The sequence below is a fragment of the Dipodomys spectabilis genome, unplaced genomic scaffold (genome assembly GCF_019054845.1).
Source record: "Dipodomys spectabilis isolate Male_0828 unplaced genomic scaffold, ASM1905484v1 ptg000104l, whole genome shotgun sequence".
NCBI classification, from domain to species: domain Eukaryota; kingdom Metazoa; phylum Chordata; class Mammalia; order Rodentia; family Heteromyidae; genus Dipodomys; species Dipodomys spectabilis.
The window spans coordinates 2,352,195-2,377,412 of record NW_024870781.1 but is presented as its reverse complement, the minus strand read 5'-3'; the positions used below and the strand labels follow the sequence as shown (position 1 = coordinate 2,377,412).

General features: G+C 40.7%; 1 protein-coding gene across 2 annotated transcripts in view; it reads right to left on the bottom strand.

Moving 5' to 3' along the window:
* F13a1 (coagulation factor XIII A chain) overlaps positions 1-25,218 on the bottom strand; it is a 186,728-nt gene that overhangs the window by 42,257 nt on the left and 119,253 nt on the right. For both annotated transcript variants that reach the window (XM_042687153.1, XM_042687154.1), the window contains exons 9-10: positions 7,773-7,876; positions 5,597-5,685 (exon numbers count right to left, since the gene is read on the bottom strand). In XM_042687153.1, coding sequence (XP_042543087.1) covers positions 5,597-5,685; positions 7,773-7,876 — 193 coding nt within the window. The remainder of the gene's footprint in view (positions 1-5,596; positions 5,686-7,772; positions 7,877-25,218) is intronic.

Below are 25,218 nucleotides of genomic sequence, written 5' to 3'. Positions count from 1 at the left end.
CAAGGTGAAACAGGTAAGTGGCTAAATTCTTGCCTCCCCCTTGGCTCAAGAAATTGGTTGAATCTAAAAATCTCAAGCCAGCTCTAGAACTCTATGTTTTGAGGTAAGAGATGGGAAGAAACTGCTGAGTTTTTGTATTTTTATGTTGTAGGGAAGAGGTGGAGGGACACTATTCCCCAATGAACATCAAGAAGCTTTCTTTTGGGTTTCAGTTGCTAGTAGAGTGATTCTCTATCCTAGATTAAGGGTGAGCATTTAGGGGCTTGCAAAAGTACCCATGATCAGCCTTAAGTTAACTGATCATAGGAGATCAGTAGTTAAGTGCAGGAACTGGATATTACTGTACAACTTTAGGGGAATTATTGAAACTGGTTGGCAGATCAGTATCACACATGACAGTTCTATGCTTCGGGCTAATTTCTTTTCCTTCTTTTGAATGGAAAGGAGCCTCCACAACCATCTGATAGGGCTATGGCTGCTCTGAACTTGGGCCTCCTGATGTAAAATCCAGTGCATAGGGTGCACTATTCACAAGGTCACTTCGTGCCCTTTTCTGCAGACACTAGTACTTCCTATGCAGCCTGAGCCATTGCTTGGGGATCTGGGGATTCAGTGAGAGTGGTTTGTGTCCTCAGGAGTTGGAGGGCCTCTTCAAACTTCACCTCATTCCCACAGACATGAAGGTAACCATGGTGTGCCGATGTTGAGTTCTCTGGCAGGGATGAAGAAGTCTCTTCATTTTCATGACAAAAGCCAGGGCTTGATTTGGTTTGTCCGTTTGTTCCCAGGAGGGGAGAACTTGGCTGCAGGCCCAGCAGAGAAAGCACTACCTCTCTGGGTCATATGGATGCCCATAGGCACTGGAGGGCCTGCTGGGTACAATTGTAAAATGCCCAGCCCTACACTTGTCCTTTCTTCAGCCTGTGGGTGTCAGGGTTGCCTCTGCTACTTCACACAACCACCTCCTCTTCCCCTTTGACTAAGCCTCCATCTTTGAGACAAAGTGCACCCAACACCAGCTTGTTTACCTGACTCATCCATTGAACAAATATTTATTGATGCCTGTTATGTACCAGACTCTGATCTCAGCAATGAGGATACAACATACTCTACTTTCAAGGAGTTTCTATTCTAGAAGGGTAAAAACCAGCACCAAGGCTGGGGAAGAGATAAAAACAAGGTAGATAAAGATCTTTTCTGTTGGAGTGGAGCCAATGGAAGCCTCTTTGAAGTGATGCTGGATGTAGTGAGGGGGCAGAATAGGTTTTTCTTCCACCGCAAGATGATAATGTGACAGGGGAAGGGTTAGCTTTCCTAGAGAAAGGATTCGCTCTATGTAAGAACATGTTTGGATGCTTCTAGAAGAGCAAAAAGGTGTGTAGGGATAGAGGAAAGGAGGAAAAGGATGGGATCCAATCTTGGGCCCAGTTTCTGTTCAATTTTATTTTAAGGATGACAGGAACCCACTGGAACTTTCAAGGCAGACTTGTGACATATTTGATTTACAGTTTCAAGGACAATTCTGGCTGATAAGTGGAGAGTAGACAGAAGGGTAGGAGAAAGAACAGTGAGATAAGGCAGGAGGTGACTTCACAGAGCTCGGTCCTGTGCAGAGCTCACAGGGTAATGATGAGGATTGCAAAAGGAGCTGGATAAGTGATCTTTTTGAAGGTATTTCTGGAAAAACGCATGAAGAAGGTTAAGAGAGAATTTTATGCATTATTTGAACACACGGACACATTGTTTTTTATCTGTATGAGAGACGCTTAAAAAAATGATCTATGTCTGGTCGCAAGACAAATAGGTTTAAATTGAGAGGCAAAAATCTCCAGAGGAGGACTTGCACAGGTTGGATACAGAGACTTGACATCCCAGAGCCAGGGGAGGTAGAGCTCTGGAGCCATGGATGTGGAGAGAGGGGCAATGAGGCCTTGAGGAGCCAGCCACTACTGCTGTGAGTCACCCCAGCCTGGGGTGTGGGTGTACCATCCATAGGTGCATGGTATATGGACTTGTGGTCTAGTTTGGGGGGGAATTAGGGAAAAGGGTTCCAAGAGCCAATTAGAAGTTAAGGAAGAAGAGAACTGCCTTTTTTCAGAAGCAGTATATTCTTCACTAAGAGCTTCTGGCTGCTTGGTGAACATGGAGACTTAGAGACTCCAGACTTTCAGAGCACACACACACACACACTCTCATACTGAGAATTGAACTGAGGATTTTGAACTAGCTGGATAAATGCTCTACCCCTGGAACCTTGCTGCTGCTTTCACTTTTAGTTTGTGGGCACTGGCCTTTAGCTTTTTCTGTCCAAGGCTAGTGCTCTACCACTTGAGCCACAAATCTATTTCCAGCTTTGTTTCCCTGGTGGTTAACTGGAGATAAGAGTCTCACAGACTTTCCTGCCTGGTCTGGCTTCAAATTATGATCCTTAAATCTCAGCCTCCTGAGTAGCTAGATTACAGTACAGGTGTGAGACACCAGTGCCTGGCCTCTGCTTTTTAGGATATAGTCTTGATAACTTTTGCCTGAGCTGGCCTCAAACTGGTATCCTCCTATCTCTACCTCCCAGATGTACATCACTATTTCCAACTCCATCTGATTCCCTAAAGACCTTGAGCTATCATGAGTTGGGAAGAGAAACATCAAATGGCCTTTTGGAACTAGAAGAACTCACTATAGTACAGCGGGGCTAAGGAGGGTGGAGTCAGAGAACAGAGCATGCTCAGAAAGTATCCGCCCCCCTTCTCATCCCTTTCTGCCCACTGAAAAAAAGAACCAGAAGGGAGAACACTTTGCATACATACTCTTTCTTTCAGGTTTTATCTTCCAAACAGACCAAGGTCCTAGAAAAACAAAACAAATAAAACAAACAAAGCAAACAAAAAAGAGTCAATGAACAGGATGCTACTGGAAATGGGTGAAGAATGACCCGGAAGTCAGCATACTCAGAGGCAAGAATGGACAAACTCCTGCTGATGTAGGTGGAGTGGGAAGAGGCTTGATGATGATGATGATGATGATGATGCATAAGAAGTAGGAGAGGAAGGAGCCTCTCAGCCTAATCAGTCATAAAGATTCTTACTGAAGTCACTTACTATATCCCCCAAAGACACCCTTGACAAAAGATGCCCAAACATTTCCAACAGTGTATACATCTCTTACAAATGGCTTGGCTCTGGAGCTCAACTCAGGCCAAAACAATGAACTGCACCTTCTATCAGACAAGCTTCAGCAGCACACAAGAGAGGAGTAATTATAATCTGCAAATTCTGATGACATTTCTAACACCCCGTCTATATTTAATAATAGCAAAAATCCCTTGCACTAATGGCTACTAAACCATTTGCTTGCCAAGAAGGGCCTTCCTCACTACTCCACAGCAATAAGACATACTAAAAATATTAGAAGAAATCACTATGGGGTTTAGAGTGCTTTCCCATTAAGAGGTTCTCAGAGCATTATAAACTGTCAGATGACAACTGGGAAGGTTTCAACAAACCTTCAGATCTCAAAGTGAAATCAAATAGCTAAGACACCAAATACAGTAAGCCTGATCTCCCTAAGGATTCTAGAAACTCTAATGGCAGGTTCAGTGAAAGATGGTTCCTTTTGTGTATTTCAAACTCCCTGTTCTGATGTCTAAATACAGATGTGTACTTCACTTCCCACAAACCTCAATCCCATCCCACCTCCACCTTTCCTGTCATTGTTCTGGTTCATACCCTTCTTCTCTGCCATGGACGATACCCAGTCCTCTGCTTGGTCTCCCATCTCTGATGTTAATTCCATCTATCCTGTGTTGCCTAGGCTGCTAGCATCCTAATTTATGCCTGCCTTAGTGATGGCAGTCCCTGGCTTACAAGATGAAGAGACAATTTCAGAACTAATTTCTCTATGTAAACGTCCTTCAGCTTTTATCTTAGACACCTGATGCATCACTGGTGTTCTAGCTGCCGCAAAGCATTCAAATGTCCACACAAGCCATCCTCTCTGCCTAGCGTTCCTTCCTCAGATTTCTGTCTAACCTCCTTTGCCGGAATGACCATCTCTCCTTCTGCTACCCCCACAGTGTTATGCTCAGAGCACTATGTCCACACAGGATTATTTCATGATAAGCCTACTACAGTGTTGGCCATGAACAGTATGTTCCCTCATGTGCATCAGGCTGACAGCTGTCCACCAGATGGGTACCACCCTATAGGTAGTCCAGGAAATAATCTGAGATTGAAATTTGAAGAGCAGTTTTCACCCAAGTTTGATCCCTTCTGCACCATTATGAAGTCAGAAAAATTTTAAGCGGAACTACTGTAGGTGAGGGACCCTCTGTTCTGACAGTGTCTGTGCTTCTTAGATCTGTATATATCATTGTTCCCAGGTGAGCCTCCTTGCTTAGACAGCATCCTGTGGTCTCTGCGCTCCCACTTCAGCTCCCACTTCTCTGTTAAAGCAACTTCCTGAGTAAATGCAGACTGTATGTTGGCGGTGCCGCTTAACTGACAATTAGACCCATGGAATTATTTTGCCATGTGATCATTTTACTCTTGGTTGGTCGATGTACTTACTTGTCACCTCAACCAAGAGTTACGCTTCCTGAGGGTTTGTAAGATCCCCACAGCACAGGGCCTGAGGCAAACTCATAGTAAACACTCACTCCTGAGCATGGGTGCGTAGAATGGTTACCTGCCTGAACTTAGGCATCTAGCTGGCTCCTGAAGTTAGCACTATTATTTACTAGCTAGTTGATTATAAAACTTATTTAATCATTCTTTGCCTTGGTTTTCCTTTCTGTTGAATGGGGACAATTACATACTCACCTTATAGGACCACTAAGAGCATCAAAATATAGGAAAAATGATTACATAGCAAGAACTCAACTACACATGTTTCTTGATGCAAATACACCTGGGTGGAATTATGCCTTTAGCCTTTCAAATGCCAATCTCTCTGCCAGCAGTCTCCCATTCTCCATTACCTGACATCTCTCACATTTAATTTGATATTCAGCATTCTCTTTGGAGCATCCTCTAATTGCTTCTTCTGCTTCTAGCCCCTGAACAGTTGTGGAATTTCAGATCTCTCATCCAAGTGTCCATATGGACCCATTCAGTGAGCTACATTCCTCTTTTGGAGCAGCCCTTTGGAGCCCCTCCCTCCTCCTGGTGAGAGAATGGCAGTGTCCAAAGACCTGGGTTTGGGTTGTGTGTGTCTTTTATTTTGTGTAGATTGGGAGCTGGTCTTAGAGAAAAGTCAGATACTCTGAAATTTACATCCGTGGACATTTCTACTGAATTTTGGTTGAATGATCCAGTTAGTCAATTTCTCTGAAGCTGTTGCTGGCAGTTAGTTCCCAGGTGCAAAGAATTAAACTAAGGTTGTAAATCATTTGCTTATCAGGAAGAATAACAAAACCCACCTTAAACTATCAAGGGAAAATATTAAGAAATGTATTTAATATGAAGAATCTGATGTCTAGGAATGATGTCTAGCTGATTTTTATGAACATGACACATATGCTGTGTACATGGGTAACTGTTGAATTGCTTCATGGGCTAAGAGGTCCAGAGGAAAACACTCCTTCCAGAAGCATTTGACTTACCTCAGCAAAAACAAAAGGAGCATCAAACTGGAAGCAGACATGGCCATGCTTAACAGCTTGAACAGAGGCTGGGCCACAGCGGTACATACCTGGATCACACAGAGGAGGAAGGTGTGAGTGTGTCATTTCTAATTCTGCCTATGTTCTGGGCAGCTATACACAACAGCAAAGTGGGTCTACAAACACCAGTGTTCCTCAGCTTCACCACAGATGGATGTTTTTTAGTGGTATTGAAGTTTGGACTCAGTACCTTGAGTTTGCTAAGCAGATATTAGCTCTGAGCCACCTCTGAAGCCTTTTTTGTACTATTTATTTAACTATTTATTTTTGTGCTCATCCTGAGACTTGAATTCAAGGCCTTGGCACTGTCCTGAGCTTTGTTTCCCCTTAAGGCTAGCTCTATACTACTTGAACCGCAGCTCTACTTCTGACTTTTTGGAGGTTTATTAGAGATAAGAGTGTCATGGACTTTTCTGCCTGGGCTGGCCTTGAACCTTGAGCCTTAGGTCTCAGCCTCCTGATTAGCTAGAATTACAGACATAAGCCACTGGTACCTGACAATGTAGTGGTTATTTTTAAGTTAGGATCTGGCTTCCTGCTCAGGTACACACTTGGATCTCAGTCTACACCTGCTTATTTTAGGATTCCCGTTGAAGATGGTGGTGCTGATATAATAGGCATAAACCATCATGCCCAACTTCTCTCTGCTGAAATAGAGTTGAGTTTTCTTCCTGGGCCGGTTGGGAACTATAATCCTTTTATTCTCAGCCTCCCATGAAATGACAAGTGCATATTACTATATTTTATGGGTTGGGAATGTTTCTCACCAGCTTCTTGGCCTGGATTGCTCTAGAACCATAATATTCCTACCCTCAACCTCTCAAGGAGCTAGGATGATAAGCTTGAACCAGCTGTGTCCAGCTTCATTATTGATATTGCCCAAATGCTTTCTATGCCAAGAGAGGGCACATGCTCAATGTATAAAATGCCTAGTCAAGCCAAAAATTAAAGCTAGGAAAAGAACAAAGATTGTGGGACAACACTATTCCTTTATCTATTCTGCTACCTATAGACATATACTTGAGTGTTTGTGCCACTCTGTGGGTTTCTGCAGTGTTTGTCCCTTTTTCAACTGAGATCTGATATGTTGAGAATGTTGACATATTGTCAGGTGGTTGCGTTGTATCCATTTGTTCTAATTTTTGTTTTGTTGGACATTATGGACATAAGTCAGGTTTAGATGGAGAATCTGGACACTAATCACATAGATTGGACAAAGCCCAATGTTCATCCAGGAAATTGGCAAGCTCATGTCTACTTTTACAATTTTTTTTATATTTCAACCATCTATCCATAGTTAGTGAGATTACCTGCCATTAGTCTCTCTCCTCTGAGGTCTCCTCATGAGAAACAATCTATTACATCAGAAAGTGTTAACCTTCCTTCCCTAGAATTGGGTATTTCAATATTGTTCCATTGTTGATATGTGCAGAATGTCTGTTCACACAGGCTATGTATCAACACCACTGTCTTAGATTAACACCAGAGGACATAGACACAGGTAAATACAATTTTCCCAGTCCAGTAATTTTAACATCATATTAAGTAGAGTTGGAGAATTGGGGTATGATTTTTTGAAATTCTGGGGTGGACCATAGTGCTCACTGTTTAGTAGAGTTGGCAAGTTAGAAGATAAACACTGGCAACACTCAAGTTTTGAAAGGAATTGTGTAACATAAAAAAACCTGACTCTGGGAGATCAACAATTTGGAGGATGATTTATAATTATTTATCAAGTTCTTTATTTTCTTCTACAGCCTTATATCTTATCACTTTAAACCAGAGAGGGCTAAAGTATATTTTATAGCCAAGTAAAAAAAATGCTTACACAGATATATTTTTCTGTACTTTTCAGAACTGCTTATCAAAGCAAGAGTAGATGAATTATATGGGTTAAGTTTTATATTCCTTTCCCAAAAGTTGTAAAACAATCAGGGTAAAGCTGACTATTAAAATGAATGGAAACCTGATTGACAGGCAGTTAATATTATCCAGAAAACATATTACTGCTGTTGGTTCCCAATAAGCATGCTTCCCATGCAACCAAGTGAAAACATAATTGAAATAAGGTCAGCAGAGAAACAACTTCCCTGAGGGAGGGAAGAGGTAGTTTTACCATCACTGTTTTCCTGGGGAGTGCTGTCCACAGCTTGCCAGCCCCCAAATCCAACAGGAAGGTCAGGCCTTGTCATCCAAGCTTCATTCCAGCAGTGGTAGTTCCTGAGAAAACACAACCACTAGGAGGTTACTCTTCCCACCATATACAGTCCTCCAAAGAATCAGATGCTAAGTTTTAGATTTCTGGGATGCACTAAGCTGGGCTGGAAGCTGTCAGAGTTAGCCTGGAATTCCAGATAAGTTTGATGAACTGATCTATTCCCACTGACACCTGTTAAGGACACTAGCATGTCTGGTTGTTGCTAACCATCTGTCAAGGTCAGCTTCAAGGTCACCCAGGCTGGTTTTCCTTAATGTGTTGAACAGTTTTGATCTTAACCATTTTTTTATAGCTGAATTGTACATAATTTTCTATGTACTAGAAGTGTGGGAGAAAAGTGAGCTGAAATTGGGCTATTTAACTCAGAACTCCTTTTACCTAGATCTGATTTATAAAACCAAATTCTGTTGCAACGATGAAGCAATACTTATTTGTTTTTATGCTCTGAGACCATTGCCACAGAAACTATAATATTTATTGCTGATTATAAACCTCTATAATTTGTGGCATTTGCATCTGGTGTTACAAAGAGAATAGGTCATCAGAGCTCTTTGCCCTTCACCAAAGATGGCAGCTCATGATGTGAGGACCTTGCAAAACTTCTCAGAAGTTTGCATTTGACCCTTGAAGTGAGAGCACAGAATAAAATGTCATCGTGAACTGTATTAGTGTGTCCTTGTAAAGACCTGAGATTATATGACAATACAGAATCAGATGAGAGCACATTAACCTCTGAGCACTATAGAAAACGTTCATATAGTAATAATATTTGATGATGGGGTGAGGCAGTTATATAGTCTTTGCTTATAGCACTGTTGACTTTCAGATCCAAGGACTTATCCAACCTTTCCCTAAATACCTCTCAATGTCAATAGTTTGTATGTTTTCCTTCTCTCTGAGTACAGCCCAGTTCTGATTGGTTTTATTAAGACATGCTAATTTAATCATATTCCCACAATGTACCAGGCATCTTTTTTTTTTTTTAATTTTATTTTATTTGAGAACATACTGTACAGAGGGGTTACAATTACATGGGCAGGATAATGCATACATTTCTTACCAAGCATTGCAGCCTCCTCCTTTGTTTACCCTTCACCTCCCTTCCCAGCCTCCCCCCTCCCCCCCACCCAATCATACCCCCCCCCCACCGACATTGTAAAGCTGGTTTTGACATGACATTTTGTACTTCTCATTGTTGCAACAGGTCCACCTGAATCCTTAAACGACTTGTTTGTCCCCGTCTCCTCCACATGTTATACTGACATCAAATATAGTGAAAGCGGGGGTTACACTGTGGGGGAGGGACATACAAAGCAACAAAGAAATAATCTTATAAATGCGTTAGAAACACATGCATGAAAGAAACAAAAACATTAAAATACATATTTGAGGGTTCGTTTTCCTAACATCACATTCTCTGACTTTTTCCGCTTGACTCATACCTATACTAGATATTGCAAATAAGGGAAACCATGGGACCTATGTTTCTTTGGGCCTGGCTTACTTCACTTAATATAATTTTTTCCAAGCCTTTCCATTTCCTAACAAATGGGGCAATGTCATTCTTTCTGATGGAGGCATAGAATTCCATTGTGTATATATACCACATCTTCTTGATCCATTCATCTACTGAGGGGCATCTGGGTTGGTTCCATATCTTAGCTATGGTAAATAATGCTGCAATAAACATAGTTGTGCTGGAAGCTTTAGTGTGGCCTTGTTTGTGATCATTTGGGTAAATGCCCAAATGTGGGATTGCTGGGTCATTGGGGAGCTCTATGTGGAGTCTTTTGAGGAACCTCCATACTGCTTTCCAAAGTGGTTGAACAAGTTTACATTCCCACCAACAATGAAGTAAGGTTCCTTTCTGTCCACATCCCCTCCAGCATCTGTTGTTGTTAGAGTTCTTAATTTTTGCTGTTCTAACTGGAGTGAGGTGATATCTCAATGTTGTTTTGATTTGCATTTCTTTTATGGCTAGGGATGTTGAACATTTCTTCATGTGTCTATTGGCCATCCTTCTTTCTTCTTCAGAGAAGCTTCTCTTTAAGTCTTTCGTCCACTTACTTATTGGGCAGTTGTTTCTTTGAGGATTTGTTTTTGGGTGGTTTAATTTTTTGAGTTCCAAGTATATTTTAGATATGAGACTCTTGTCCGTTGTATGGCTAGTAAAGATCTTCTCCCAGTCCGTGGGCTTTCTATTGATCTTGCTAGCTATGTCATTTGCCCTGCAGAAGCTCTGCAACCTTATACAATCCCATTTGTCTAACCTTTCTTTGATTTGTTGTGTTTCCGGGTCTCTAATCAGAAAATTTCGGCCTGAGCCAAGGAGACCCAGGGTTTCTCCTATTCCATCCTGTAATGTTTTCAGAGTGTCTGCTTTGAGTTTAAGGTCTTTGATCCATTTGGAGTTGATTCTGGTGCAGGGTGATATATAAGGATCTAGCTTTAGTTTTCTACATGTAGTTAACCAGTTTTGTCAGCACCATTTACTGAAGAGGCTGTCTGTCTTCCATTCTATTGTTTTAGCTCCCTTATCGAAGATTAGATGGCTATAGGTCTGTAGGTTCATTTCTGGGTTTTCAATTCTATTCCATTGGTCCTGAGGTCTCTTCTTATGCCAATACCAAGCTGTTTTGATTACTATGGCTTTATAGTAGAGTTTGAAATTTGGTATTGATATTCCTCCAGCAGTGTTCTTTCCGTTGAGGAGCGTTTTTGCTATTCGGGGTCTTGTTCCATATGAATTTTTGGATTGCCTCTTCTATTTCCTTGAAGAATGAGGGTGGAATTTTGATAGGTATTGCGTTGAATTTGTAGATAGCCTTGGGAAGTATTGCCATTTTCACGATGCTAATCTTTCCAATCCAGGAGCATGGGAGGTTTTGCCATTTTTTAAGTTCTGTGTTGATTTCCTTTTTCAAGATTTTAAAGTTTTCATCATAGAGGTCCTTCACTTCTTTAGTTAAGTTAATTCCTAGGTATTTTATTTTTTGTGGGGCTATTACAAATGGAGTTGCTTTCCTAATTTCAGCCACACTTTTCTCATTGTTGGCATACAGAAAAGCCATTGATTTTTGGGGGTTAATTTTATAACCTGCTACTTTGCCAAAGTTTTGAATCAGCTTGAGTAATTTGGGAGTGGAGTCTATGTATGGGATTCTTTAAATACAAGATCATGTCATCTGCAAAGAGGGAGAGTTTTATTTCTTCTTTCCCTATTTGGATCCCCTTTATGTCTGCATCTTGTCTTATTGCTATAGCTAGGCATTCTAATACTAGATTGAAGAGAAGTGGAGAGAGTGGGCATCCTTGTCTTCTTCCTGAGTTAAGAGGAAATGGCTTTAGTTTTTCACCATTGAGTATAATGCTGGCTGTAGGTTTGTCATATACAGCCTTTATTGTATTGAGGAATGTTCCATGGATTCCTAATTTTTCCAAAACCTTCATCATAAAGGGGTGTTGGATCTTGTCGAATGCTTTTTCTGCATCTATTGAGATAACCATGTGGTTCTTATTCTTGCTCCTGTTGATGTGATGAATAATATTAATTGATTTGCGTATATTGAACCAGCTTTGCATCCCTGAAATGAATCCTGTTTGATCGTGGTGTATGATTTTTTGGATGAATTGTTGAAGTCGGTTGGCCAAAATTTTGTTGAGAAGTTTTGCATCAATGTTCATCAAAGAAATGGGTCTATAGTTCTCTTTCTTTGATGAGTCCCTGCCTGGTTTTGGGATGAGGGTTATGATGGCTTCATAGAATGTGTTCGGTAGTGAGCTTTCTCTTTCAATTTCATTGAAGAGTTGGAGGAGAATTGGTGTGAGCTCTGCTTTGAAGGCCTTGTAAAATTCCGCTGTAAAACCATCTGGTCCTGGACTTTTCTTAGCTGGGAGGTCTCTTATTGCTGTTTCTATTTCAATGCTTGATATGGGCCTGTTAAGATAGTTTACCTCATCTTGGTTTAGTTTTGGCATGTCAATATTTGCTAGGAAGAGGTCCATTTCTGTCAAGTTCTCAAACTTATTAGCATAAAGTTTTGAGAAGTATTCCCTTATAATGTTCTGAATCTTGGTTGTTTCCGTGGTGATGTTTCCATTCTCATCTCTGAGTTTATTAATTTGGGTGTGTTCTCTTCTTTTTCTGATAAGATTTGCTAAGGGTCTGTCAATTTTGTTAAGTTTTTCGAAGAACCAACTCTTTGTTTTGTTGATTCTTTCTATAGTTTTTTTGGATTCTAATTCATTTAATTCTGATTTAATTTTGATTATTTCTTTCCGTCTACTGGATTGGGGTTTATCTTGCTGCTCTTTTTCAAGGAGGTTTAGATGTGTCATTAAATTGTTAGTTTCAGATCTCTCCAATTTGTTGATGTAGGAGCTCAGAGCTATAAACTTGCCTCTGAGTACAGCCTTTGCTGTGTCCCAGAGGAGCTGGTATTTTGTGTGTTCATTTTTGTTGAATAGCATGAACATTTGAATTTCCTTTCTAATCTCTTCCATGACCCACTCATGATTCAGCAGTGTGTTGTTCAGCCTCCATGTGATACCGGACTTTCTTTGGTGGCTTTTGGTGTTGAGTTCTAATTTTATTCCCTTGTGGTCAGAGAGAATGCAAGGTATAACTTCAATGTTTCTGAATTTAGACAAGTTTGCTTTGTGGCCTAAAATGTGTGTACCAGGCATCTTAAGTATGCTGGAGATTCAAAGATGATCAGGACAGGATTCCTGGCCATAAAGAGCCTCCTGGAGTGGGAAGAATGGCAAACGTATGGTAGGTCTGCTGTTTAAATAAGAGACTATGTGTAAGTACCATGGGGATTGGCGTGATGAGCACTCCAAAAGAACAACTCTGGGGCTTTAAAAAAACAATTAATTGAAATGAAGCAAGTTAAAAGAGAAATTCATTTGTGGTGCCTCTGGCATTGAAGAGGGCTGGTTTAGGGGGAAGGCTTCCCAGAAGGTTCAAGTCCTGGGTAGTAAAGAGGAGTTTATTTGGTTAATAAAGGATGCTCAAGCTGGGTGTCAATGGCTCACATCTGTAATCCTAGCTACTGAGGAGGCTGAGATCTGAGGATTGTGGTTCAAAGCCAGCCTGGACAGGAAAGTCCATGAGACTCTTATCTCTAATAAACTACCAGAAAACCGGAAGTGGCACTGTGGCTCAAGGACTAAAGCACCTTGAGCTGAAGAGCTGAGGGACAGCACCCAGGCCCAGCGTTCAAGCCCCATGACTGACAAAACATAAAAAGTAAAATAGATAAATAAATAAATAAATAAATAAAGGGATCTCAAGTAAAGACATGGGGGTGGGTAAGCCACTGTGATGGGCAAGGATCTGTCTGCTGTTGATTACAACTGAAGGGAATACTGATACGAGTGCATGAAGAAGAGAGATCACAGGAGACAGTAGGCAGGCCATCCACACTTCAACAACTATACACAACATTCCTTTGTGTCAGGTGATGTTCTAAAACTTTCACATACCTCAACACATCTGATGTTTCTGACACCCTGTGAATTCTGTTATAATTACCCCTAAATTACCTGGGTCTGGGCAAGTAAAACCCGGGGATATGAAGAACATGATTTTAGGTAGCACTTTATGCTAGAGCTCTGGGGTTGATGCTCTTTAAAACTGAGCTTTTCACACAGATGAAGATAAGACCATGATACACTGTTATGCCAAATTAACACTTGTGCTTTATCTTTCTTAGAAAATAAGAAGGAGAGCTGTTTGCAAGTCTGTATTTGTGGAAGATGTGTAGAGAGGCCAGGGTGGAGCTTGAGCTGAGTTTTTTCCCTCTATTCCCTTCACCCTGAAATACTGAAGTAGTCTATAATGGATCAAAAAAGCAGTCACTAGAGTGTGGCAGTCACCATGGAAAAGATAGAGAGGTGATGGTTTTGTTACTAAGACTCGGAATGAAGAAGGATGAGAAGGTCTTCAATGAGGGTGGCAGGAATGGATGGAAGACCAGCTGAGGAGTTTGCTTGCTTAGGGGAAGTGAACTTTTTTTTTTGCAGTAGTACACTTAGAACCCAGGGCCTTGACCTTGATAGGCAAGTGTTCTACCACGGGAGCCATATCCCCAAATGGTTTTAGCTTTGTACTTGCTTTTCAGATAGTGTCTCTCACTTTTGTCCTCATACCTCCACCTCCGCCTAAGCTAGGATTAGATATATACTATTACTCCTGGTTTGTTAACTTTCTCCCCAGTCTGGCCTCAAACCATGGTCCTTCCATCTTTGCCTTCTGTGTAGCTGACAAGTCATGTATATGCCACCATGCCTGGCTTCCAAGAGACCTTTTGGTATATAACTGTGACACTGGACTTGACAAGGAGGAGGTCCTTAGAGTCTTAATGGGTGGCGGAGAAGGAAGAGTAAATGCTGCCTGGAGAGGAATGGAGAGAGGGGCAGTACAGACTCTTCCATGAGTGACCTAGGTTGTCAAGGCAAGAAGAAAAGATAAAGAGGGGCCTAGCACTCAGTAAATGGAAGGACAACTATATTAATTATTTGTAGCTACTAGAGACGAAGACACGTTCATGGAAAAAGAAGCAGCAGAGAAAAACAACAATAAAAGGGGCTCAAATACTAAGGGCCAAGAGAGTGTGACCAGGAGCAACCTCTTCCCCCTTTCTCCCCTCCTGTGGAAACAAGTATAATCTGTAGGGTAGGAAGTTGGTACAGTTAGCAAGTGGAATGATCCCAGGAGAAGGTGGAGGAAGGAGGATCATAGTCTAAGGATAGCACTAGGCAAAAGTGAGAGACACTATCTGGAAAATAACTACAAGCTAAAAGATGGAGTCAGGATCAAGATGTGATCTCTGGGCAGTAGCAGGAGGCCAGTTTCTACCTGAGGCCCACCTTCTGTCTCTGCTCTGAGGCAGAAGAGACACACTGTGTGTGAAACCAGACCCTGGCCAGCCTCCTTCCAGGACAGCAGAAGTAGTCCAGCAGAGGAGGGACTGAGGGGAAACAAAGAAAGCATCTGCAGTCCTGGATGGACTCCATCATGCTGTTCCTCAGCCCTTTGGTCTTCAGTTACCCTGGCTGTCTCTGCTACCACACCATCCTAGATTAATAGACTGTAGAGAATCCTTATTTAAATTCAAATCTCCTGGCAAGGTTAGTCTAGAAAAGACAAATATGCTTGCACTTCAGATCTTAGGTAAAGACTTTTCTTTGAAGATAATATTTCTTTTCCAATGACTAGGCATGGGGGAAAGTTTCTTTTCTCTCACTAGGACACCTAATTAGTGACAGTAGATCTCTAGTGTCACTCATGGAAGGCCTGAATTTGGCAACAGGATCTGAAGCTTGCAGGCAGTGGGGGAGGTGGAGAGCACGTAGCAGGCAGCCTGGTGAGTCTGGGCTCAGCAGAGGGTGCAAGCCAATGGGCAGACACACAGTCCAGCCAACTGCACAGCTCTGGGGACATTTCTCACTTTGTGGTTTTCTGCTCAGGGATGGGGGCTGGGAAAGATTCGAACATGCTGATCAGCTATATCCTAAGTCCCTCCAAGGGAGGGACTATTCTTTTCAGACATTTAAATTTATGTGTGCGTGTGTTTATTTTGTTTATTTTTTGCCAGTACCAGCGTTGGAACCCAGTGCCTCATACTCACTCTGCTTGTTCTGTTGGTGCTCTACCACTTAAGCTCTACCTTCAGCCCTTTGTGATTTTTCTAACATTGACTTAGCTTATAAAGACATTCCGTTGGGAAGGGGAAAATTCTCACAGGCTGTTATCAGGGATATGGCATGTTTGATGCAATTCATAGAATCCACACATATTTCTGAACAGCTAAGCTTCCTGATTGTGTCATTTCCCCTTGGCCTTAATAACTTCCCTTTCACATCTCTTTCTCTGAAATTTTCCCTGGAAAATAGCAATAAAACATTTAAAAAGCACATATACAAGGGTACAGTGCCATATTTTGATCTATGCCTCCATTGTGGAAGAAAGGATTACATCAAATGGTAATATGTCTATCACCTCACTTGATTTTTTTTTGTAGTGAGAACATTGACAGTAATTTCAAAATATAGGATATGTTATTACTTATAGTCACATGTTCTGAAGTAGATCCAAAGTGCTTATTCTTCCCATGGCAATCTTCCTTGAGTTCATGGACTAAATCTCCACGATAGGAATACACTCTGGTTTGTTAAATGCTACCTTTTATTTTAAAACCTCTTCATCTAGACCGCCACAGTCTGTTTGTTTCCCTCTTACAATTTTTTATGCCTTTGCCAACTGTTCCTTCCATATCACAGCACTGGGAAGGAGATGCTAAGTACAGAATTCCCTCCTTAGTCACAGGGGGTACATTGTAAAGATCCTCATGGGTACCTAAGACAGCAGACAGTGTGGAACTCTTCATATATATGTATATAGAGATATGTACATATCTATATACATGTACATATATAGGTATGTACATATCTCTATATACATATATATTGTTTTCCTGTGATAAAGCTCAATTTGCAATTATGCATAGTAAGAATCAACAATGGTTAATCACAAAATAGAACAATTACAGCAATATACTGTAATACAATCTTTGTGAATGTTGTTGTTCTCTGTCTCTATCATCTCTCTCTGTGTCTCTGTCTGTATCTCTTTGTCTCTGCTTTCTGTCCCACTGTCTTGGATTCAAGCCTTGTAATACAACTTCCATTAACCAATAAGGCTACTGAATGACTTTGGGGCAGGTAGCATACACAGTGTGGATATAATGCTGAACAAAGGGATGATTCTCAGCCAAACGTAGCAGTATACACCTGTAATACTAGCCACTCAAGATGTGGATCATAATTTGAAACTAGGCTTGCATTTGTTTTTTTTTTAATTTAATTTAATTTTATTTGTGAACATACTGTACAGAGGGGTTACAATTACATGGGCAGGATAATGCGTCCATTTCTTACCAAGCATTGCAGCCTCCTCCTTTGGTTTACCCTTCACATCCCTTCCCATCCTCCCCCCTCCCCCCCAATCCCAATCCTTCTCCTTCCCCCCCTCCCCCCCTGCACCAACGTTTTAAAGCTCGTTTTGGACATGTCAACTTGTACTTCTCATTGTTGCAACAGGTCCACCTGTATCCTTAAACAACTGGTTTTTCCCCATCTCCTCCACAAGTTATACTGACATCAAATATAGTGAAAGCAGGGGTTATACTGTGGGGGAGGGACATACAAAGCAACAAAGAGATAATCTTATAAATGTGTTAGAAGCACATGCATGAAAGAAAAAATCATTAAAATACATATCTAAGGGTTCATTTTCCTGACATCACATTATCTGACCTTTTCCTCTTGACTCATACATATACTAGATATTTGCATTTGTTTTTTGTGTTTGTGTTTGTGTTTGTGCCAGTCCTGGGTCTTGAATTCAGGGCCTGACCTTTGTCCCTAAGCTTTTTTGCTAAAAGCTAGTGCTTTACCACTTGAACCATAGCTCCATTTCTGGTGCTTGGTGGTTAATTGGAGATAAGAGTCTCAAGGACTTTCCTGCCTGGACTAGCTTTGAACCATGATCCTCAGATCTCAGCCTCCTGAATAGCTAGAATTACAGGCATGAGCCACCAGCACCTGACTGTGTTTTTGTTGTTGTTGTTTTGTTTTGTTTTAGACACTCAAAACCAGCCCAGTGGCCCTTCCTGTCTAGGCTCAGCTGCTTCAGTTCTCTTCTCTTGGGAGCCACTGAAGCAGCCCTAGGTAAACTAGTCCTGATAGTATGCAGGGTGATGCTATGGGAGGTGAATGAAGGAGCTGTGGGCCTCTCAGTGCAATGGAGGGTGCTGTGGAAGAAACCAACTGCCCACCAAGAAAAAAGAAATGACTGTTTATTCTAGCTTGTCCTGGGATGAAAAGAGATTCCTACTGAGAAGCCTAAGCTTAGCATTCTCTCATGTCTCAGGCAACACAAGTGGAAGAAATTACAAGCAGGTGGGCTTGGGGGGGTGTACCACTACTTTGACATGCAACTGTAAGTGTATTTATAGTAGAGGTGAATGTCAAAGTCATTAATAACTGCTCAGACCCAGCTGAGAGCCACCAATTCCACCACTTAGAAAGGGCACTGGCTCAAGATGCTGGTGCAGTCCTACCAGAATGTACTGTCTAAAATTGACCCATATATATGTATATATATATTATATAGTTTAAATTTTTATTGTGAATGTGATGTACAGAGGGGTTACACTTACATAAGTCAGGTAATGAGTACTTTTTTTGAACAGTGTCACCTCTTCCCTCATTTTCTCCCAGCTTTTTCCTTTTTGAGCTCCCTTCCACACATTGTATAGTTCATTTTCAACATAGTCTCTAGTGAGTATCACTGCTGCATTTGTTCACCCTTTCTCCCACCATTTCTATGCTCCCCTTTACCCTCCCCAAAACAGATAAACTTACATACAAGATAAAGGGTATAGAAATCAAAAACAGTGACAAAGAAGAAAAAACAAACAAACAAAAAGCAAAATAACAAAAAACCTCTTGTTTCCATTTCTTGGAGTTCACGTCGATAAATACTTTGTATGATCAAATGCACATGGTTATTGAGCCCTTGTGATCCTCTCCTAAGAATATTCTCCTTTGGTCTCATTGTGTGAATGTTCATAGTCCTTTTTAATTTATCATGTCCAAGTATAATTTTTGTCTTTTACCATCCATTGTTTTTACTTACAATTTATAGGCACATTCTAGTTACTACAAAGGGGGGAACCATAGATTTATAGGCACATTCTAATTGCTACAAATGAAAGAAACTATGCAACCTATGTTTCTTTGGGTCTGGCTTACTTTGCTTAATACAATTTTTCAAAATATTTCCATTTCCTTATGAATGGTGCTGTATGATTCTTTCTGATAGAAGCACAGAATTCTGTTGTGTATATATACCACATTTTCCTGATCCATTCACCCACTGAGGGGCATCTGATCAACCCAGATATATTAAAGCCCGTTGGGACAACTTGTACTTATCATGTTTCCATTTATTGGGTCTTTCTATACATAAAATTTTTGGGAGTCTGTCCTTTCTTAGTCCTAAGAGTACAGCTGTTCTATCTTCAATCTTCAGGTAGAAGTGACTTACATATATATTAAGATATGTTCCAAACCCTTTAATAAGAGCAATTCTTGGAAAATTAAGGGATAAATATACAGATTAATTTTTCTCTCTTCTTTCATTGTCTCCTCTCCTTTGAATTTTGTTTTCTATTTAAAAATTTTAAATGTAGTGTCAGAAAATGGAAGAGATGGGGGATGGAACTATATTTAGCAAAAACAATATGCAAACAAAAATCTCATAAACAAATCAAAGCAAGACATAAAACCAAAATCACCCTCCCCCCAATCCCCAAACTAAAATGCTCAAAACACGTGTTCACTTGAACCATGGCTGCCATGGTCAGTGAGAAGAGCCCCCTCAGCTTCCCTCTGCTGGACTCACTTTGCAAGTAAGACACCCTCCCATATTTACTGTGCCACTTTATGACATAGTGAGCCAGGAACTGAGACCCTGACTGAAAGCGAAGTAAAGCTTGGACTTTGAATATGTATGTTTATATAACTAAAATGTATAAATGACTCTATAATAAATTCTGAACAAGTTCATCTATAATTATTAGAGAAAAATGAAAAAAAGAAATCTATCCAACAGGCTCAGCAAGTAACAAAGTCCTGTTTTACATTATAAAGGTGTTTATGAATATAATATGCTAAAGTTGATAGCTCTTGTTTTTATAAAGTTTTCATTAATCACAAAAAGAAATTCAACTTGGTGGTGCATATTTTACTAGTTTCTAATTCTTTATAGCAACCTTGCAATAGTCTATATGATGACTCTATCTAAGGCAGAATTTATGAATAATGAAAATATGACATTTTCTTATGAAAAATACCTAAGGTCTCATATATACATATGCATATATATGTATATACATGTCTTATAAACTTATGAGACATTAAAAGCAATATATGTGTGTGTGTGTATGCACACACACACACACACACACACACACACACACACACATATATATATATACTCTCCATTGAGCCTTTCTAAAACTGTATAACCTCTATGCTGTGTGAATATATATGTTTATGTGTGTGTATATGTATTTATGTGTATATGTATATATGTGTGTGTGTGTACATATATATATATATGTGTGTGTGTGTTGTTGGTACTGTGGCTTAAACTCAGGGTCTCTGTGCTGTTCCTTAGCTTTTTTTGCTAAAGTCTAGTTCTCTACTACTGGAGGCTCTACTTCTGTTTTTTTGGGGGGAAGGGGAGGTTGGGGAAGGGAGGTTAATTGGAGATAAGAATCTCACAGACTTTCTTGCTCATGTTGTCCTCAAATTGTGATCCTCAGATCTCAGCTTCCTGAGATTATAGGTACAAATCACCAGCACTTGGATCCTTAATGTATTCTATATGGCTCATTCCTACTTTACCTATTTTCCCTTTGACTTGGCACCAATCAAGCTCTCTGTCTACTCCCAAGTGAGATTTGAGAGAATATGGACACCAGGAACTCCTTGGAGATATTCTAGCAGTAGAAATAGGTTAGCTGTGATGATAGAAACAAAAGAGTCTAGAGTACTAATTTTTAATCTCCAAAGACCAATGCTTCTTTCTAGGTTTAAACTAAGTTTTGAATAACCCTTTATTATGTTAAAATTAAATCCATAGATAGATTTCGATGAACATGATATCTGAAATGTCAGTACAATGCCTATACTACGCAGGACAAATGGAGAAATGAAAATCCATATCTGCTGCTGATGGGCTGCATGTAGGATCATGATCACATGAGCTTATAATGGAACTCAAAATGATCTGTTGTTGGTGACATGATTCCTGTTTCAACATCATAGTGTGTTGCACTTCTCATGTGATTGTGTGATAATAAATAGGACTAGTGGAGTGCTTCCAGTCTTATAAAAGCCTAGCACTATGATTATGTATAATATACACTACTCAGAAATGATAATAAACAACTACATTGTTGATTTATGTGTCTACTATATTATATAGTTTAGGAAAGTTAACTATAAAACAATGTATTGTGCTACACCAACAGCAGACACAACCATCTCATTTAACCACATCTCTTGGTTGGACAGAGACCATGTCCAGTGATTGACTTAGAAAATCCAGGTGTATATAAGTGTACTCCAGGGTATTCAAACACTAATAAATTCCTTAATAATGCATTTTCTTTTTTCTGCCAGTCCTGGGGTTTGAACTCAGGGCCTGGGTGCTACTGTCCCTGAGCTTCTTTTGTTGAAGACGTGTACAATCCAAGGAGTCTGAGAAGTAGAGGATCATGATTTGATGCCAGCCCAGGAAAACAAGTCCAAGACTCCATTCTTAATTAACCAACAGAAAGCCAAAAGGAGGTGTGGCTCAAGTGGTAGAGCACAGGTAGAGCAAGCAAGTGGAATAAGTGTGAGGCCCTGACTTCAAATCCCAGTATTGAAGAAGAAAGAAAGAAAGAAAGAAAAAAAAAAGAAAGAAAGAAAGAGGAAGAGATACAGAGATACAGAGGGGCAGGGAGGGAGGGAGGGAGGGAGAAAGGAAGGATGAACGGAAGGAAGGAAGGAAGGAAGGAAGGAAGGAAGGAAGGAAGGAAGGAAGGAAGACAGCCAGGCAGGCAGACCCAACCAGCCTCCACAATGGCAATGTAGCAGTGACTGTGCTCAAAACTCTGAAAACGAACCAAAACTGAAAAAAATTGAGTAGTGTTTGTTCAAGAACAGATACATCGCAAAAGACTGTAAGACGATGGATTTGAGAAGCTTTACTTCATTTCCACACCACCCATGGTAGTCTTGAAAACCAACAGGCTCATTGATTCTAAAAATATATGGCTGAGAAACCCAATGAATGGGAGAAAAAGGGATTGGAATCCCTGAAAGCTCCTCCTACCTAACTTCCTGCTCTTGTACCTTTCTGGCAACTCCCTGAAAAGCTCGATTCCCAGGGCTTATTTTTCTTTGATCTGATTCAGTGCTCACTTGGTACAAATAACCCTATTTATAGGATGGTTTCCAAACACAATTTGAAGGAACTACTTCACATCACAGCTGCCTGAAGTAGATACCACTTGAGACTAATAACAGATAACACAAACAACTTGGAAAGAAAAACTAGAAAGTAATATATTCATGAGGGATCTTAAAATCTCTAGCACATTCCTGAGATCTACAGGGCTATAGATATGCACAGATAAACTCCAAGAAGGTCCTATTCTCTTACATTTAGTTGACCTTAAGGCTCAGTTCCAGCTGGATGTGAAGCCTATAGCAGAAATATAAATTTCTTGAAGAAGCATTACTTTTCCACCACACACATAGGAGCTCTTTGGTTAAGGCTGGGGAATGTGTTGGTTGAAAGTATCTAAGAAAATGCTTGTTTATTTGTTATCTGATCACTAAGTGAACTCAGCATAGACTTCAGTGGGCATAAGAGATTATAAATAAACAATGTATAGAATTAGGAAAGACACTAAGTCTATAAGCAGCAGCACTAACAACAACAAAAACAACATCAACAAGAAGCCAGTGGCTCACACCTGTAATCTTAGCTATTCAAGGATCAGAGCTTCAGAGCATCATGATTTGAAGCCAGCCTTGGCAGAAATGTCCACAAGACTCTATTTCCAAAATAACCAGCAAAACGGCAGGCTGGCCAGCTGCCATAGTTTAGGCCTATAATCCTAACTCCTCAGGAGGCAGAGATTTGAAGATTGAGGTTCAAAGCCAGACTGGGCAGACAAATCCATGAGACTCTAATTTCCAAATAACCAGCAAAAAGCCAGAAGTGGAAGTGTGGCTCAAGTGGTAGGATGGCAGCACTGACCAAAAAGTGAAGGAAGAGTGTGAATCTTTTCATATCTAAAATACACTTAGATCTCAAAAAATTAAATCCCCTCAAAATAAACTCTCAGATAAACAACTACCCAATTAATAAATGTGCTAAAGACTTAAAAAGAGACTTCTCTGAAGAAGTAAGAATGGCCAATACACACATGAAGAAACTGGCCACAAAAGAAATGAGAATCAAAACAACATTGAGATGCTACCTCACTCAAATTAGAAGGGGCATTATCAAGAAAACTAACAGTAACAGAATCTGGCAAGGATGTGGCAAAAGGGAAAGCTACTACACTGTTGGTAGGAATGTAAACTTGTTCAACCACTCTGGAAAGCAGTATGGAGGCTCCTCAAAAGACTAAACATAGAACTCTCCCATGACCCAGCAATCCCAAAAGACTACAAACAAGATGGCACTAAAGCTACCAGCACAACTATGTTCATTGCAGTATTATTTACCATAGATAAGATGTAGAATCAACCCAGATGCCCCTCAGTAGATGAATGGATCAGGAAAATGTGGTATATATACACAGTGGAATTCTATGCTTCCTTCAAAAAGAATGACATTGCCCCATTCAAAGGAAATGGAAAGACTTGGAAAAAAAAATTACATTAAGTGAAGCAAACCAGGCCCAAAGAAACATAGGCTACATGCTTTCCCTCATTTGTAATAACTAGAATATGTCTAGTATATTTTTAACAGAGGATCACAATAGCTCAATATTTATGACTATAAAATGATGCTTATTGAAATGAAATCCAAGAAATAGAAACAAGAGAGTTTCCTTTTTTGTGTACCATTTTCAGTTCTTTCTTTCTTGTGCTCCTTTGGTTTATTCCCTGTTGTTCCTATTATCATTTCTGAACCTTTTGTCTTATGTTTATCTGATTTGGGGAAGGGAAGGAGTATCACAGAAATATAGGACAAAGAGTGAACAAATGCAACAGTGATACTCACCAGACACTATGTTAGAAACAAGTTTTATCACTTTGAGGGGAAAGGGAGGGAGATACGGGTAAAAATGAGAGAGAAGATAACACTGTTCAAAAAGAAATGTACTCATGACCTTATCTATGCAACTGTAACTCCTCTATACATCACCTTTACAATAAAATAATAACAAAAAAGACAGCATGAGACAAGTGATCCATCCATGCATGGTTCATCAATAAGATGATATTATTCTTGCTTAATTTATTTCCCATTTTCTCCTGTCTTTACTTCTGCTTTTATTCCTGGCTCTATAAAAATGTTAACTGCAGGAGTTCCGGGAAGATGGCGGAGGAGAAGCTGGAATCTGAACAAGCTCTTGCATAGAAAACAGTTTCAGAGTTCCAGTGAACAGTCCCAAGCCAGAGAATCACACCAAGTGTGCCATCACAGGACAGAGAGTTAGTCAAGAGAGGGGAAGCCAAGCAGACACATCTGAGCAGCTGCTGCTGCGGCGGCAGGGTCGCAGCGGCGACCACCGCCGCGGAGGCATACCTGAGACGCAGTCCGGGACGAAGGAGCCAGACGCAGCGGACGAGCGGATTCTACTCAACACCAGCAAGAACCGACAAGGAGCGGACAACTTCATCCTGCACTTTGCAGACCAGAGACGACCCGAGATCCAAGACTCAGCGTGAGTAGAAGCCCCACTTCCTCACTCCTCTGGGAGCAGAGGAGGGAAGGCCACCCCTCCCCCCCCAGCACCGGTGATCTCCATCTTGGATACCGACAAAGCTTGGAGGAGCGGCTAGCTCCAGCTCAGGCCTTGGAATAGAGCTAGTCATTTGGCAGGTCACAGGAACTTGGCGGCGAGGTGACCTCACAGACTCAGTTCCATCCAGGGAGGGGTCGCCCAGCTCAGGCACCAGCCACTGGAGTGGCTCTCCTCGCTGGGTGGCCAGAGCCAGAGGCTGCCCCTCCCTCTAGCAGCCACCACAATCAATTGAAAAACAGAAACCCTGAGAATGGCTCCAGGCTGGGTGCTGTGAGTTTTTTTTCACAAAATAGCCCCAGGGAAAAGCTACTGTTCCTTGAAAGGCCTCAACTCTACCCAGAACCTAGCCTCATCACTGCATCCCCCTCTTTTGTGATTCTCAAAGCAGATCACCCTCCCAGTAAACTAACCTGGGAGGGGGATCTCAAAATCTTGGGTAAAGCAGAGCATTTTCCTGCCTGTTCCAACAAACTGACTTAAGAAACCAATCAAGCCACAGGACCTCAAGCTGACCAGAGACTCCAACCAGACTCTGGTTACAGACAAAAGGGAGATACAGGACTCTTCCCACCCCTCCCAAAAAAAAAAAAAAAAATCAAAGAACTTTTTTTTTTCTTCTTCTTCTTTTCTTTTTTTCTTTTTCTTGTTTTGTTTTTTTTCGTTTTTTGTTACCTTATATATATATAAAAAATTTTTTTTGCTTTTCTAAAACTTTTATTAATCTTTAATTT